General features: G+C 34.2%; 1 protein-coding gene and 1 long non-coding RNA gene across 7 annotated transcripts; both read left to right on the top strand.

Annotated features, from left to right (window-relative positions):
• Positions 1 to 2,041: 2,041 nt before the first annotated feature.
• On the top strand, positions 2,042 to 5,080 carry LOC130721275 (uncharacterized). Of its 6 annotated transcripts, none has more exons than XR_009013384.1 (4): positions 2,042 to 2,382; positions 2,542 to 3,992; positions 4,341 to 4,487; positions 4,840 to 5,080. It is a non-coding gene; the product is annotated as an uncharacterized LOC130721275 (long non-coding RNA). The 6 variants fall into 6 exon arrangements; XR_009013382.1 differs by having other exon boundaries at positions 2,511 to 3,992; XR_009013385.1 differs by having other exon boundaries at positions 2,046 to 2,382; positions 3,317 to 3,992.
• Positions 5,081 to 6,974: 1,894 nt separating this feature from the next.
• Positions 6,975 to 8,368, top strand: LOC130719019 (probable inactive poly [ADP-ribose] polymerase SRO1). Its single transcript, XM_057569670.1, has 3 exons — positions 6,975 to 7,831; positions 7,912 to 8,165; positions 8,331 to 8,368. The coding sequence occupies exons 1-3, from the start codon at positions 6,975 to 6,977 to the stop codon at positions 8,366 to 8,368; spliced, it is 1,149 nt and encodes a 382-aa protein (XP_057425653.1).
• Positions 8,369 to 16,794: the final 8,426 nt, after the last annotated feature.

Below are 16,794 nucleotides of genomic sequence, written 5' to 3'. Positions count from 1 at the left end.
TTTTATTTAAATTTGATGTAGAATTTTTTTTATCAGAATCACTTTAAAATTAATAACTGTATAAATATATTATAAAAATTCATGATAATTTTTAATAACCATACATATTTGATATTTCCCAGGATGTGGATCCTCTCCAGCCAATACTTCTCTCCAGCCTATACTGCAGAATTTTCAGCCATAGGAAGCATCTATTGCTCCATTGTTTTTTAACGTTTGTGGCTTTACGAAAAGAGATTAATTTCTATGCCACATCTTCATAATGAAGTCAAATGTAATCAAATATATGTTTTTAAGCCGAAATTTTAATTGTTATCTTTTATCTGTTATCTTTGTTCACGTGTTTTGGAGCAGAGAAATAAGCTAAAATATGATATACTATTTTTTCCAAATATTTTAAATTTTATTTAAATACTAATTTAAACCAATAAGTTTCTCTAATAAAAACAATTATACAATTTTTTTTAATTTGTGTGGATACTAATAAAATGTCGGCCTAATTTTAAGCAAGTTAAACATCAATGAAGATGAGAACACAAGTTCGATTCAAGTGAAAATTATTTGTTAGAAGAGACAGATAGAATTTTTATTTTCCAAGTTTTTATATTTTTTTCAGTTTTTATTGTATAATCGTATAGGAATATAAATTCAAATAAAATAAAGATATTTGGGTTTAATTTATATACAACATTAGAAAAAATTGTCAAAATAAAGATTAAAAAAATTTAATAGTTTCGGACAGGAACTAAAAATATATCTAATTGTGATATGTATGTCAAAATTAATTTGTCGTGAATATATTTCCCTGTATAATTATATAATATAATTGGATCTCTTTTAGTGCAGCAATAAGTTGTGGCCCGTACTGTGCCATCTTTGGAAAGATATACAAAATATGGTTAATTTTAAATATTTTGACCAACTTTTATTATATAATACTTATTGGTTTAAATTAGTATTTAAATAAAAATATATGTTTGTGCAAAATCTCCTATTTTAGTTCTTTTAACTTATTTTCTCCCAAACACGTGAAAAAAATCAACAGATGAAAAAGATATGATTGCATTTCACACTATGATAACGTGGCATGGATAGCATTTCATAATACCATAAACATGGACTGCTTTTACGATGCAGCAAATGCATGCATCCTACATTATATGAGAATGGATAATTGAGGTATAAAAAGGAAAACAATAAATATGATGGAAAGTCAGACACGCCAGTCGCCACACGGTCTAGTGAAAGAGGCATAGAAGGAAAAACATCCTCTATGAGGCATACAATATTCCTTTTCCACCTCGGTGCTTCTATACCTGTTGATTTATCTATGCTCCCTTACCATTTTTTTTTGTATAAATAGGATCTTTGCTCCCCTGATTTGACGCACAGTTTCAAAGCAGTCAGTAAAAGAGAGACAATAAGCTGTGTAAGGTTTGTCGAGGTTTATTGTGCGCTGTTTATTGTGTTTGAGACTCAGGTATAATTCCAAAGCCTTCTGATCTCTTATTTTCTAATTTTCATTCCGTGCCTTTTCCATTCAGAATTTGAGTGATCTTTTGTCTGTTGCATAATTTCAGTGTCTGTTTTTTGATATGTTTTAAATTGTATTCTGAACAGCTATTTGACTTGAGGCTACGCCTAGTTACCTACACAGCTACATTGTAGGTGAGTGTGTATGTGGCGTTCATTTTATTCAGGAATTTTCAGGTGTAACAGATAGTGAAGCTTAGAGAAGTTAATAAGCTCTTAATAATTAATAAGCTATTTCCTTGCCATGAATGATGCTTCCCTCAAGACCTTGTAACGTTTAGAATAACTAGGACTCTAGGAGGAGAAAATATATATATGTATGCATGTAATTTTTCAGCTGTTACTTTAATTATGTTATGTTATTAGAGGTTCAAGCACTACTTTGGTTGCTGTCACACTACCACAAAAATGGTGTTGGGCACCGGCTTTGGGGCAGCGGTTCAGTATTAACCGCTACCCAAGTGTTATATGTAAAAATATTACACGTAAGTTTCTATTTTATATTGGAAACACTACCATGTACCAAAAAAAAATAGCGGAAACGCTACCCAACTTAGCATTCTCAAAAACCCTAACGCACACAAATCGTGTTCCCCTTCCCACTCTCACGATCCCTCTTCTACCTCTTCACTGTCGCACTAGAATCCTCGCGCTCTCCTTCCCTCTTTCACGAGCTCTCTTGCCATACTCACCTTTTGCACCGAGCTCTAGTTTTGCGTTGGCGGCTCCGTCATCGCATCTCAGGGAGCCCAAGTTCCGCGATGTCGTTCTCCCTCATCCGTGCGCTTGCAGGCACCTGACATAGAGGTCTGTGGAAGTATGTTGGAGTCATTAAATGAATGCTTACAGGTTTGGCTGAGATAATTTGGTCATATATCTTGTGTGTTTATCAATTTGTTTACTTAATTTCTATTCTGTAATTTACAAAATTAGGGTATACCTTGGCATAGTTTATACTTATCATCCATTGTTATTAGTTAATGTTAGATGGAATGTTTTTGCCAAAAGGGGAGTTGTTGTCGGGGGATATTCTTGGGTTGCTGGTATGGAGCACAACACATCAGGGGGCTTGGGTGTTATGGATTTCTGTTGTACGGTCAATTTGGAACGATTGCATATTCAGAAAACGACCCTGTGCAGATGGAGAAAGTATTGGAGCAAGCGCAGTTTGAATCGTGGCTCTGGTTGAGAGGTAAAATTAAAGGCTTCGTGTCCTCTATGTATGAATGGCAGGCGCAACCTTGGCATTTTATCTCCAAACTTTAGCAGATTCTGGACCTTCTTTGAACTCTCTGTTCTGTTGCATTTGCTATTATTTTGAGAGAGGGCAGAGTTTAGCTCGCGTGTTGGTTTTTGTGAACAGGTCTAGATGGTAGTTTAGCCTTTGGTTTTCCTTTTAGATTTGTGTCCCTGGCTTTTCCATTAGCGGTGGATTTCAGAGTTTGCTGTGTAATAGTTAGGCTCCGTCTTTGGTTCTCTTGGTTGGGTGACTATTTATTTAGTTATTTAACCAGAATGTAGTTACCTCTTGTGCTAACTTTCATATCTCATTTGTATTTGTAATTGGTTGAAGTACCCATAGTACTTCACTTTATATCAATTTTGGCTTATCTAAAAAAAATATGCTAGTAGGTCAGCCTATAAGGTAGATCCAAGAAAGGAGAGTAGAAACCTGAGATAATTGTTTTCCTTTGAAGAGTAATGTCCTTTTTGTTTAAGTGTTGCAGAAACTACCTCTCACATTTGTTTCTCTTGCCAATTTTCTTGGAGGATTTGGATGCAGGTTTACAGTTGGTGTGGTATATCTGTAGTGCTCCCTGAGAACAACCAAGATCCTTTTCTACAACATCTTTCTGTTTGTGACAGCAAAAAGAAAAGGCAAGGAGCTTGGATAATTTGGTGGGCCACTGTCTGGAGTATCTGGAAGCTTAGAAATTCAGTAATTTTTAGGGGTAGTGAGAAGGAGCTGTCTCAGGTTGTGGACCAGGTAAAGTTCAAGGCATGGCTAATGGGCAATGGCTATGGATTAAAGTAAATCATAAAAACTTCTCCTATTATCTCTTTGAGTGGAATCATTGTCCTCTCTCTTGTATTGATAATAGTTGATATTGATAGTGAGTGGGGAGTTTCATAGGACCTTACATCTGTTTTGGGTACTATTGTCTAATTAATACCCTAGTGTTTTTTCGCTATTAGCTAGCTTCCTGTCTCTATTGTAACTTTGTTATGGTTCTCTTTGTAATGGAACTTGTGCTGGGATTTTTTGATACACTAGCACGAGTCACCGTTGTTGGTCATGTTAAAAGTGCATTTTTGCAGTGTCAACCGTCATGGTGATGTTTTCAGAAGTTGAAGTGTCGGTGAAAGGGAAGGAAATGAAGGTTGCGTACTCTGTAAGAGAGATTTATGGACAGGGTTGACCATGTACAACACATTATTTTTGGGAACCTACTTCAAAGGTACTGCGTAGTTGTATATTTTGGTTAGGTGAAAGAGTTATGCAATTTTGTTAGTTGGCACTTGGTATGTGGAAACAAAATTTTACTGTTTGATTATTTCTTGATTAATGATTGGTTTGTAGAGGTTTTACCTTGTTATTCAATTGAGCTACTTACAATCTTTGTCAATTACACTGAAACAACTTCCTGACTCATTAATGCTTGGTCATAATTTGCTCTTTTTTTGTATCTTCTTCTTTTTGTCCCTCAATTGTCTTTAGTAGTGCATTTAGTAAAAAATCGTTTTGCATGTGTTCTTATCTTTTTGCTTCATTTTTTAATCTCTGGGGTGCTTTTGAATGAAAGCAGGTTTGGTCCATTGCTGATGAGATAAAATAGGTGATCACAACTAGTTCTAGTACAAGAACAGAGAGCGCCAAAGCTGAAGACTTTTATGCTGAAGAGGTGGAATTGGTTAAGAAGGAAAATGAACAAGGGGAAGAAGTTTTCGATCAGGTTAGTTGTTTATGCTCATCTAAAATAATATAAACCTTTCATCAGATAATTGACACCCAAATTATTAATGTCGAATGCTCTTCTTTTTCTCTGTGTTGCATCAGCATAATTACTTGGCTGAGTGTGAGCATTAAGAAATCTAGATGAGACATCTATTAGAAGGGTGTAATGTAGTTGTCTTCTAACTGGTTGTTTCGTATTATTCATAGAGATAGCTAGCTGTTTGTTGGTCTAATATAGGTTTAATTTATTTTGCTTATCATGATTCTGAGCACATCACAATTCATCTAATATTCTGGATCAGTAGATTCATCATAATTAATTGTGGTTTTTTTGCATGATTTCTATGCAGTGAAAGTTGCAAGATTTATTCAAATGTTGCAGAGAAGTTGATATCACTGGGTGGACAAAGTCTAGCAACGCTTTGGTGGGGGAAGATTCTTGAGAGGATGTCATTGAGTGTGATACAGTTTATTTATTGTTGGGATCTCAAAATTGTGGAATTTACTTGGTGCACAACTTTTAGTTTGTTTGATTTCAACACAGATATATAGATTGGGTATCAAGTGTTAATTTAGTCATGTTTTGATTCATTTGGTTGCAGTTAAAAAAAAGGTTAAAAAAATGTTAGGTAGCGGTTCTCTCTTTTTTTTTAAATGTTAGGTAGCGGTTTTGTTTTTTTTTTTTAATATTAGGTAGCGGTTTTTTCCTTGATGCGTAGCGGTTTTAAACCGCTGCCCATCTAATACCATGTGTTGCGGTTCATGGAACCGCTGCCCATCTTTTAATTGGGTAGCGGTTAAAAACCGCTGCCCAACTTTAGCAACGCTCAATTATGCACCGGTCCCAGAACCGCTGCCCAACTCATAACATAACCGCTACCCAACCCCTTTTTAGTGGTAGTGTCACGGAAAACAAATTCCAATACTCCTTTACTTTAAACGAAAACTGGTAAATTCTCCCCTTTTTCAAGTTTATTTAAAAGTGAAAAATGAAAATAATTGTAAATTTGTGAGAAAGATGTGTTGAGTTTTCCATGACAGTAAAATAGTCATTTACAAATACTAATTTATTAAAAGTAAATTTACTATTGACTAACAGTAAAATAGTCACTTACAAATACTAATTTATTAGTAGTGAATTTAGAAAAAATTCCCTTTTATAAACTATTAGTTACTTAAAATTATTAATTTCTCTATTATGTAACTTGTTAGATTTTAAGCACAGAAAAAAATTTTAAAAAGTAATTTTCAACTATTATTTAAATTTATTTAATTTTTAATATATATCACTTACTGTTATTAAGTTAAAAAAAATTACCGATATAATTTTAGCTTAAAAATAGACTTATTTTTTTAAAAAAAATTAGTTAATTTTAAAACATGGACTCATTCATAAAAAAATATTTTTTTAATAAAATATTTTTTTATAAAATTGATTTAAAATATTTTATGTGTTTTTTATTCTAAGGGTCACTTTCTTATTATTTATATCACATATTATCATTATCCGGTCTACACCAAACATAAAACAAGATAAGAGTGAAGCTTGGCCGTTGGATTGACTTGTTACTCTCTCTGGAACCGTTTTTGATTATCATGGACCTTGAGTTTGATTGGATGGAATACTCAGACTTGATTCTATCCTCTGCTTCATTCTGTTTCTGCTTCCCACATCGCTGCTGTTTTCTATCTGTTTAGTATCTCATTCTTTTTCATGTTTTGTCCTTTTGTTTCTCACTTTTGTTGTACTAAGGGTGGCACCCCTTGTGCCTTTTTTTTAATCTAATCATATGGCTTATCCAAAAAAAAATTAGAGTTTAATTATCTTCCTTTTATCCTACCATGTTCTTATCCAACTCTCTTATTTTTCTGAATACCAAATGATGCATATAAGTTAAAGTTAACATACAACTTGGATGCTATTAAGTATTTTTTTATTTATACATTATATTTTTTCAAATCTTTTCAGAGATGATACTTTTGCAATATTTGTCTATGCAAGTGTTTCAAATAACTTGTTTTGTTCTGTTCCTCTGTAAGTCTGTAACAAAAAATAGAAAATAAAAGATTACTTGTTTTGTCATACATGGATTGCTTTAACTAGTTAACTCATCATTATCTACTATGTCAACTTTATATACTATCATATATATTAGTCCAATGTTCTCAAAAGCTTTAAAGATAGAAGGACTGTCAGATATTCTTAATGTCATTGTCTACACCATGTGTCTAAAGTGTCTTAATTTAAACGTGCTCAAGGTTCAAGATTCTATTTGTTTGCTACTTCTGAGCTTTTATATTTATGTGTTTATAGATATTCATTTAGTATACAGAAGTGGAAGCTGGATCTGAACTGAAGCAGAAGCAAGTGTGTGTTCCACATCTAATGCGAGTTTCACAATCAACGTTATATCAACAACCATCACTTGCATCACGTACAAGCAGAGTTATCAAAAATATGAGATTGGAAGATTATGAAAGCAAAATGACAATTGTTGGTCCTCATAGCAGACAATCCTTTCTTAGGTATTATTTGAACTATAAGAAGAGTGGAAAACCTAAATGTGTGATGTTCTACAATAATGGTGAATGGTTGGATTATCCTAGAGATATTGTTAGTTTGGTCAAGAATGATCTTGAAATGAAAAAGGCAGCTGTGGAAATAAGGCTAAATGGTTGTGAACTTATACTAGATTTTTTATACATGTGTCAGGTGGACTTGAAAACTGATTTGCAACAACCAATAGCATGGATTGATGAGGTAGGAGGTTGCTTTTTCCCTAAAACTTGTGTTGTTTCTGATGGCAAATCTTATAACTTATGGGAACATGAGAGAGTGAAATTATGTATTGAAATCAAAGTGAACGAGGTTGATGAATCCAAGTTGAGGGAGTGTAGTGGGGAGCCTAAGGATACTCAACTAGAAGTTGGAACTATGCTAAACAGATTGGAATGTGGAAATGTTTGTGAATCCATTATACAGAATAAAGTAGGTTTTGTTCCTTATGCTGAATCTATACAAGGAAATTTGGATTTGGATGATGTACAGAAGATTTTCCTTAATGGAATGAACATTTTTGACAGTATTTATGTTGAGATAGTGGAGGCATATCGCTGCTCAGGTACATTAATGCAAGCACAATTGGAGCTATTCCAGACTCAAGCTAAAATTACAAAAGAACTACATGGGGATGCAAATTTTCGATATGCTTGGCTTCCTTTTTCTAAAGAAGATTTATCTACAATGATGAAGTATGGACTTGGGCATTATCCACTCTGTGCAACCAAATGCACGTACGGTGCTGGTGTTTATCTTGCAGTTGTTACCTGCCCTTATGCCAGGTTAGTTTTCAGATGATCAACTTTGAAAAATAATATCTTTTACATACTAAAAACAAGATTCAAAATTTCCATATTTTCAGTGCTCGTTATTGTGATATAGACGAAAAGGGTGTTCGACACTTGGTTCTTTGTCGCTTAATAATGGGGAGCATGGAAGTTCTTTTTCCTGGCATTGGCTCCGCTACCGGTCAATTTCAACCCAGCAAATCTAAATATGATCCTGGAGTTGATGACATCCAATGCCCAAGATACTATACAATATGGAATACGAATATAAATACTCACATTTATCCAGAATTCGTTATTAGTTTTAAGGTCTCAAGAAATGCTGAAGGTAATATACACTGTAACTTAAGTTTTTTTTGTGTGTGTGTTTGCTATTGACACATATGTTTTCCTAGCATAAATAAGTTGTACATTTTGGTATTATATAATTAGAACTAAGTGGGTTCATCAAAGGCAAACTAATTGATATCTATGATTCATTATTTCCATTTAGATGAAAAATTTATAAAAGATTTTGGAATTTGGAAATAGTGTTTTATCCATAAAAATAATTATCATCTTGTAGTTGAGATCTCTTATATTCAGCAATTGATGGCTTCGTTATGTTTCAATAAAACAACAAACGTTCTAAGCTATATAGTGTTATTCCTTTGAAGAAAAGTTTCTTCTTGATCACTAATACATGATGCTTTGTTACACACTACTAAAAAAAGCTATTTAGCGACGGACAAAATCCGTCGCTAAATAAGCAAAAATCCGTCGCAAAACATTTACCGACGGAATTCCATCCGCCGTGCAAAGTGGCCTCGCTAAAAAATTAACGACGGAAAATTAATTCTGTCGCTAATAGCGACGGAAACTAGTCGTCGCTAACTTATATATTTCCGTCGCTACATCGTTTACAGGATTATCCCATGAATCCGTCGCTATTTCCGACGGGATATTCCGTCGCTATTTACGACGGAACATAACTAGCCGTCGCTATTTGCGACGGAACGCTCCGTCGCTATTTAAGACGGAACATAGCAGTCCGTCGCTGTTTGCGACGGAATTTTCCGTCGCTAATCGCCTGACACTTTTATTTCCTTTCCCTCGCTAATACATGAATTCCTATAAGGAATCTAATCTATTATCCATTGATTTCCTATTTTCAGGCACATCCATGTTTCTAACACACACAATACACAACCAATAAGTAGTAGTTCAATAAATGAATCCCCAATTTAAAAGCATAGTCAAGCTTAAATCAAAGCATTCACCAATATGCAAGTAAATTGACAAAATAAGGAAAGGGTACTAAAACATAACAAGGATTTCAAGCTAAAATAAACTTTAAAGGCTTGAATCCTCATATTTAACTCATGCAAGCAAGGTTTTAAAGCAACATATGGTAGCAGTTCAGTAAAGATTGTTGCTGAAAATAGTGAGAACCCATAAAGATAAGTCCCAACAACGATTTTACCCACAAGCACATGTGTCAAACCCTTCATTCAGTAGCTTCAAACTTAGACAGATAGGGATGTACCTCTTTATTCAAGCAGCTTCACATCCACAGAAGGGAAACACAAAGCAGATTGCTCCCTCTATCCTGAGAAGTCGAGGCTTATAGAGGAGATGAAACCGCAAGTTCCAACTCAAACCTGTACATAGGGAAGCAAATCAACATCAAATTCAATGAATCACGAAAGAAACAGTGATTAGTATGCATTTTTGTACAACTGCAAAAACCATCTCTTAAGGTGAGCTCAAAAATAAAAGTAACCGAAAGGGAAAGGAATCTGATACAAATAAGCTCAACTCTGAATTTGATACAAATAATCTTCATAAATCACACACACTACTCATGCTAATTCCACCAAGAAAATTCATCAAAGAGATATTTTTTCCAAATTTTTGGAAGGCTCTATTCAGCAACCCAATCCATTTATCTCATAAAAAAAAGGCAACTTTAAATCGCAGCAAACATGAAGGCAGCACAGAGATATAACACCATGTATTTTTTTCCCCAAATGTAAATTGCAGTAAGTTTAGGACTCCATCCTACCTTGTATGAATCGCAAGCTGCGCAAGGGTGTTAGGTTATCTTCTTCCTCCAATGCCTTCCCTTTGATAGTGTATGAAGATCCTTTTGGAGACAAAGAAAGAAAGAGGGTTAGCAAGGGAGAGAAAAAGACAAGCTAGGAGAAATGGGAGAGAAGTGGGGAGGAGAAAGGAAAATAGCGGGAAACCTAATGCATAGGCCGCGGTGGGAGTGAACTCGCTGTAAGAAAAGGTAAGTTGGGGGAATGACAAACCCTATTAAATAATAACTCTAAAAACCTTACCTAACAGACTTTCAAGATGCAGCACTTGTTTAAATACTGAATTCCAAACAGTAGTATAAATTTCAACATGTTCAAGGGCTAAGGCAAGAAGAGTTCATCAATTGGATCAGTAACTTATTACAGAAAGTACAACAAAACATCCATCATTAAAACCACACAATCAACCTCATTTTGCACCACGATTTAGAGACATGCAGCAGCAAAAGTTTCACAACGCGTAAAATAAAACAAAACATTTTTTCTACCATCTATATAATAATCATAAATCACACACTCCTCATGCGAATTCGACCTCAAAATTCATGAAGGAAATCTTTTTCCAAAAATTTTGAAGGCTCTATTCAGCTATATATTAAAACATATTATCATAATAACCTCATCACAGTTTTCACCATACTGAATTGAGAAGAAGACAGTTAGTAACAGATTGAGTAAAAAAACTTTGATATTAAAAGCTATTCTGGTTCCTATATTTTATTAATGACATTCAGGGGTTCTCATCTCGTTGGTTACTCTTGGTTTGGTGTTCTGGTTCTGGCAACAGCTGGATCTACAAGTAGAACTAACTGGTAAGCTTTCATGTCATCAAAAATTAATTATGCAAGGGTAACTGAAATAAAGAAAGAATTCAGCACCAAGAGAACAGAGTTGCTAAAATCATAAACATCAGCATTAGTTAGCTGGGAATTTATATGTTTCTTCAAGTATGGTTTGAAGTATAATCTATTAGTCGTAGGAATTACTACTGGAAAGTGAAACCCTGATCCATGTATCTGTTACTCAGTACTGATCAAAGAGGACATTGAGTATATATTCATGTTCAGAAGTATTCAATAAAGATTTTTTTTTATCAACAAAATGAAAGTATAAATAGAGGAGCATTAGGGGTGCCCCAACCCTTGTACAAAAATACTAATGAAGCACAATAGAGTAGGATTCTAATAGATAGTCTCCAACACTCTGCATAAAGACAGGCCCAGCAAAGAAGAAAGCAAGTCTTAAAGATGACAAAGCAGGCTACCTAGCATATAGTTTCCACAAACTATCTATTAACTTCATGAGCATTATCTCTCTTCTTCACAAATTGAAGACAAGCACCTAATGGATGGTGAAAACCTAATTCTTGAAAAGGTGCCAATATACGGTTAAACGTTAGACAATAAATAGCATTATGCTACTCTCACATGAAAAGCATCATCCAAGCCAAACTTTTGTTTCTGCTATATTCGACATGGTTAGGCAAACATGGCATGCAATTCACAAAAGCTGTCCTCTCACAAGCTCAAGGCCATGTGAATCAACCATTTTCTTTTTACCAAATGTATGAGCATCAGTGTCTACTGCTCATAGGAAAACGAAAAATAAACCCCAAAATTTCATCCAAAATGTAATAATTCTTAATGATAATTCAAAGAACTATACACATGTCCTAGTAACCAAAACATACATTATTATACTTTGAATGAAAATACTATGCAACAGCCTAACTTTTCCAGTTCAATCTGAGCAAAAAATCTCTGCTATTTACAATATTCTTACTCATTTAATACCAAACCCACCAATTTTATCTTGTTGCATCAGTTTCTTTTCTTTGTTAGTTGACATCCCCATACACACAAAATGTAAATTTATCTGCTAAATACAGAGTAAAATAGTAGGGTATTTCAATCTATCAGTGTACCCATGAAAAAGGAAAAAAGCTAGACTTTACTTAACATGATTGGGAACCTCTTTACATAAAGAGGAGACAAAATTTCCAAAAACTGAGGCACCCCTGCCACATGATGGGTAAGACACTGATGAATTGAAGCGCCCCATGTCCTTTAAAATGACAAAATCGAAAAACATTTTATAAAGAAGTCCAATTGAAAAAAGCATATAAAGCCAGCAAAAGGATAAGTTTTTTGGGCTTCCATATCTATATTCCTTAGAAAAAATGTACACCTTAACACCTTTGCTTCAACCAGAGCATGATTGCATTTTCTTACTCTTACCCCCGCCTCCCTTCCACCTTTCATTTCCTTTCCTTCCACCCATTAATTCCATCAGTTTGGCAATCAAAGCAAGTAACAAATAACCACCACCACCACCACCTTCAGATTCAGCTCCACGCATAGCTTGACGATGACCCAAATAGCGAAACAAGAGAATTTCAGCTGGGAAATTCGAAAGTTTGCCCCTTGTGGTGGTTTGCGGTGGAGAACGAGAAGTAGAAAAGGGAGGAGTCATGTGAGATTACAACGCGAAGGGAAGGTGAGATGAGAGGAGAAGAAGAGGGCGGCGGCCATGTGAGGTGAGATGAGTGTGTTAGCGAGCATGAGTGAATGGACTGTTTAAGTGTTTGGAAATCTTTTAACCTAGTAGTTTATGTATAGTTAAATATATATATGTTTCAAAACATATAGCAAAATTTGTCATTTAGTTCAAAAGGCTAAAGCCTTTCCCTGTTGGAGACAAGACCCGGGTTCGAATCTGGGAGAACAATTTTTCATTTTTAAAAACAATATATTTAGCGACGGAATTTATGTTAGCTTTCCGTCGCTAACGTCTTAGAAAAATTACCGAGGGATTTAGCGACGGGAGATCATCAGCGACGGTAGATATCCGTCGCTGATTCACAATATAAAATATTAAAATAACATTAGCGACGGAATTAGCGACCGAATAACAGCGAGGCTTCTAATCCGTCGCTAAATTTAAAAGCAGGATGTTTATTTTTAAACCGCGGATCCGTCGGTAATTCCGTCGCATTCCGTCGCTATTAGCGACGGATTTTTGTCCCTCGCTAAAATCCGTCGGTAAATCACATTTTTTTAGTAGTGACAGACTATTTTTGTGGAAAAGTGAGAGTAAATAATGATTCCGGTGCTAATTCTTCTAGGTCCAATTCGGCTAGTCATGGTTCTAGTGACTTCATACAGTCAGCTACTTCAGTGGATAATGTAAGTGACTTGATATGAGTTTTCTATCTTTTGTTTATCCAAGTTTTCTATGTACAAGTGAATGTTAATTTCAATATTTTAATTGTTGTTTTCATCTAAGAATGATTCTACCTTTTCAATTTGATTTTTAATATAAATTTTCCAGATTAAATTTCTTTTTATAAGAATGATGACATGGTTTTTCTATTCTAAATAAAATCAAAAGTGGTTAATTTGATATCCCTTTATTTTGTGGAAGAATTTATGGTGGAACCAACAAATATGATTTAAATTTTAAGCCATAATTAGATCATGTAAATATTTTTTCTCTATGATTTGGTACATCTAATTCTTCTCATCCTTAAGGAATGTAGCTGTTTACTTCGTCATTGTTTTATGAACTTATTTTGTTTCCTCTACTGTTTTATGTGTGAGGTTGGTTCCTTGATAAACATATTCAATATATATAGTTAATGTAAAACTTGTAAGAGTTTTATCCTTTTTATATTTTTCTTCTGATTTTAATGTCCATTCGAGTAATTTCTTTTTGATTGTGGGATACCTCAGGGAATAACTACTAATGGGGTTGTTAGCACCCAAAAAATTCCAAAATCTCCATGGATACCTTTTTCTATGTTGGTCCTGGCTATTAGTGACAAGGTTTCTTCCAGTGATATGAGTTTTATCAAAGCGCATTATGAACTATACAAGGTATATGCAATAGCTACTATTGTTGCCTGTATGTCTTCCTAAATGAAATATCTCTAATATGTCGTGTCGTTCTAATTCAGGCAAAGCAGATTTCCCGTCTTGATTTTGTGAAGGAGCTAAGGTTGATAGTTGGAGATACTATATTGAGAGCTACAATAACAAATCTTCAATTCAGGGTGCAAAATTCTAACTTTCTTTTTTATAAAGTTTAAATTTGTCTTTAAATTATTGTGTTGTCTTTTGATGTGGTTATATATACCTCCAGAATCATTTGCTCAGTATAATAGGCTATAATTTTCATATGAGAAATAAATGTTTAAATTGCAAAATCTTAAGTGCAGTCTTCTGTTATGTGGTTATATCTATTAAATGTCTAACAATTTGCTTACAGACACTATCAAACGGTGAATTGGAAGGCTCCAACCAGAATGAAGGCAGAGAGACTCACTGTCTATGAGGAATTGAAGAACTTTGCACCGAGAGTTAACTATTGCCAATTTTTTGTATGACAATGAACATGAAGTTTTGATATTTTTGCTCATAGTAAAACTGAGTTTTCTCATTACCTGTTGGCATTTATTTATATCTAGACGTGTGTGGCACATGGTTTCTATTAGATCTTCATTATAGTTTATTTTTTTATCCCTTGTGTTAACAACATATGTTAGAGTTTTATAATGAAAGTTGTTCGATCGGTGGGGTATTTGCAATCGTGTTTTTTTCTTTTTAAAATATGTGCATTTAATTTGTACTGAACTTGCATGCTATTTATTAGAAAAAGTGAACAAATTTAGTTTTCATTTTACATTTTAATATAGTGGAGTTTGAGTATTAAAAAAATGGAAAGAAAATGAATTAGAGGTAGTTTTCTTGTTTAGGCTCATATTAGTAGGGATTTAAGTGGCTTTTGGATATTATAATGATACACCTAAAATGACTTTAAAAGGGTTATTCTAACTTGATAATGAATTCAATTAACATCCCTAGTTCTAGTTAAGAATTACGAATACATTTGAAAATAAAGTACTTATCATAAGAAGTAATGAAATAATCTTGTGATAATTCTATTTCCAAGCTAGCAAGGGAGGAGTATTGGGTACGTGGTTCATTTCCAAGTTGCATGATCAGATTTTATTGTGATGCATCCTTGTTGTGGGGGTTGCCACCCACACCGTCCCCTTCCTGTTTAGCAGTGGTGAGTTCCTGGTGGACTCGGTGGAAAGAAGTCTTGGTGCAAAAGTTGGGCTCTTTTGATTGTGCTCAGAGGGGAGGGGTTCTTTTCCTTAAAAGCATTTTCATTTCGCCCCTCCCAGATTCTCCACAACAAGCAGTATTTTAGAGATAGATTACTCTTACTCGCTGAGTTCTAATCGGCTAAAAGATTCAAGGAGCCACACGTCGGTCTAATCTGGTTATTTCTGTAGCTTGGGGAGATAAGGGTATAGTCGTGAGAAGAAAATGAAGAAATAAATGATATAAATAAAATTGTGTTTCTAAATATATCAATTCTCTATGTAGCTCAACTGGTTAGGTGTTGGTTTTGTCACTTACAAGACCTGAGCATAAATCTCCCTCACCCATTTTTCACAATTTCAAACGTAATTTTCATGTGGCATGTTAGTTTTTTAACATCAGGATGACAGAGGGGCATTCGTTACACTTTTGAGAAACAAAGAGTAAGGACGACATTTACCTAAAGTTAAAACAACAAGGGTAAAAACTGCTTTTTAACTTAAAAGAAAAGTAATCAAGAATTAGAAAAGAGTCAAGAATTACTCAAAGTAAGTAATAATTATTTCCAAGAAGGAGTGTGCTTTTCAAGGGATGTCATTTTTTATAATAATAATTAGCAAAGAGTCAAGAAGTACTCATTAAACTTTTTTCTCTATTCTTTTGGCCCGGGTTAATGCTATCCAAATGAATTGAAAATGATGATGAACATAAACTTTTAGGGACATCCATTTGACACATACAACTTCAGTAATGTAAAAAATGAAAATGGAATATTATTGTCGGTATTACATATATATAACTTTTTGTACGCACAATTTCTAGATATTTCATAGGGTTAAAATCACATTTCTTTATTTTTTTTCTTCTTTAACCTACCACCACAATTTGACACATATAGCTTCTCAGTAGTGTAAAAAATGAAAATGAAATATCATTTTCAGCTATTACCGATATGACTTTTTCTACGCACAATTTCTAGATATTTCATAGGGTTAAAATAACATTTCTTTGTTTTTTTCCTTTAAACTTGATAGAATTTGAGTCCCCGAATGACAGATCAAGTGGTAAAAAGCTAGGGATATAAGAGTTGGGTGAGGTAAAGAGTGAAAGGTCCAGGGTTCGAACCCTGAGAATGACTAATTTACTAACATTACTAACAACTAACATTTGCTTATAAAAAAAATTGAAAGTTTGAGAGTAAAGTACCACCACAAATTGCCTGCATGAGTCAAATAGGTGTTGTGCAATGCAAACGTGCATCGAGTGCGACACATTAATCGAGAGATGGCACACACAAATTTAATCACTTCAATCATATTTATGATATGTTTGTGCTCGACCTAATTTAAACATGCATCGAGTGCGACCCATTAATAGAGAGATGACACACAAAAACTCGGTCACTTCAATCATATTTATGGTATGTTGTGTTACGTTCGACCTGATTTAGCCTACAGTATGTGCAACGAGTGCGACCCATTAATAGAGAGATGACACACAAAAACTTGGTTCAATCATATTTATGGTATGTTGTGCTCGACCTGATTTAACTACAGCCTCAACCTAGCTATTATAAGTCTCCAAAGAAAATGATGGAGGTTAATTTGCAAGTATATATAATGAGTTGCAATAAGAAAAATGTTTGGTGAACACTCCTTGAGTGTAGACGCTCAAAATGAGAAAAAAAGAAGAATGAAGAAGTAATGTGTATAGAAAGGCTATCATAACTCCCGGAATAATAATTTGGCATAGAGAGGCTGCAGGTGAA

Source organism: Lotus japonicus, chromosome 5 (assembly GCF_012489685.1).
Source record: "Lotus japonicus ecotype B-129 chromosome 5, LjGifu_v1.2".
NCBI classification, from domain to species: domain Eukaryota; kingdom Viridiplantae; phylum Streptophyta; class Magnoliopsida; order Fabales; family Fabaceae; genus Lotus; species Lotus japonicus.
The sequence above is the reverse complement of the archived record's forward strand: the minus strand, read 5'-3'. Positions and strand labels throughout refer to the sequence as shown.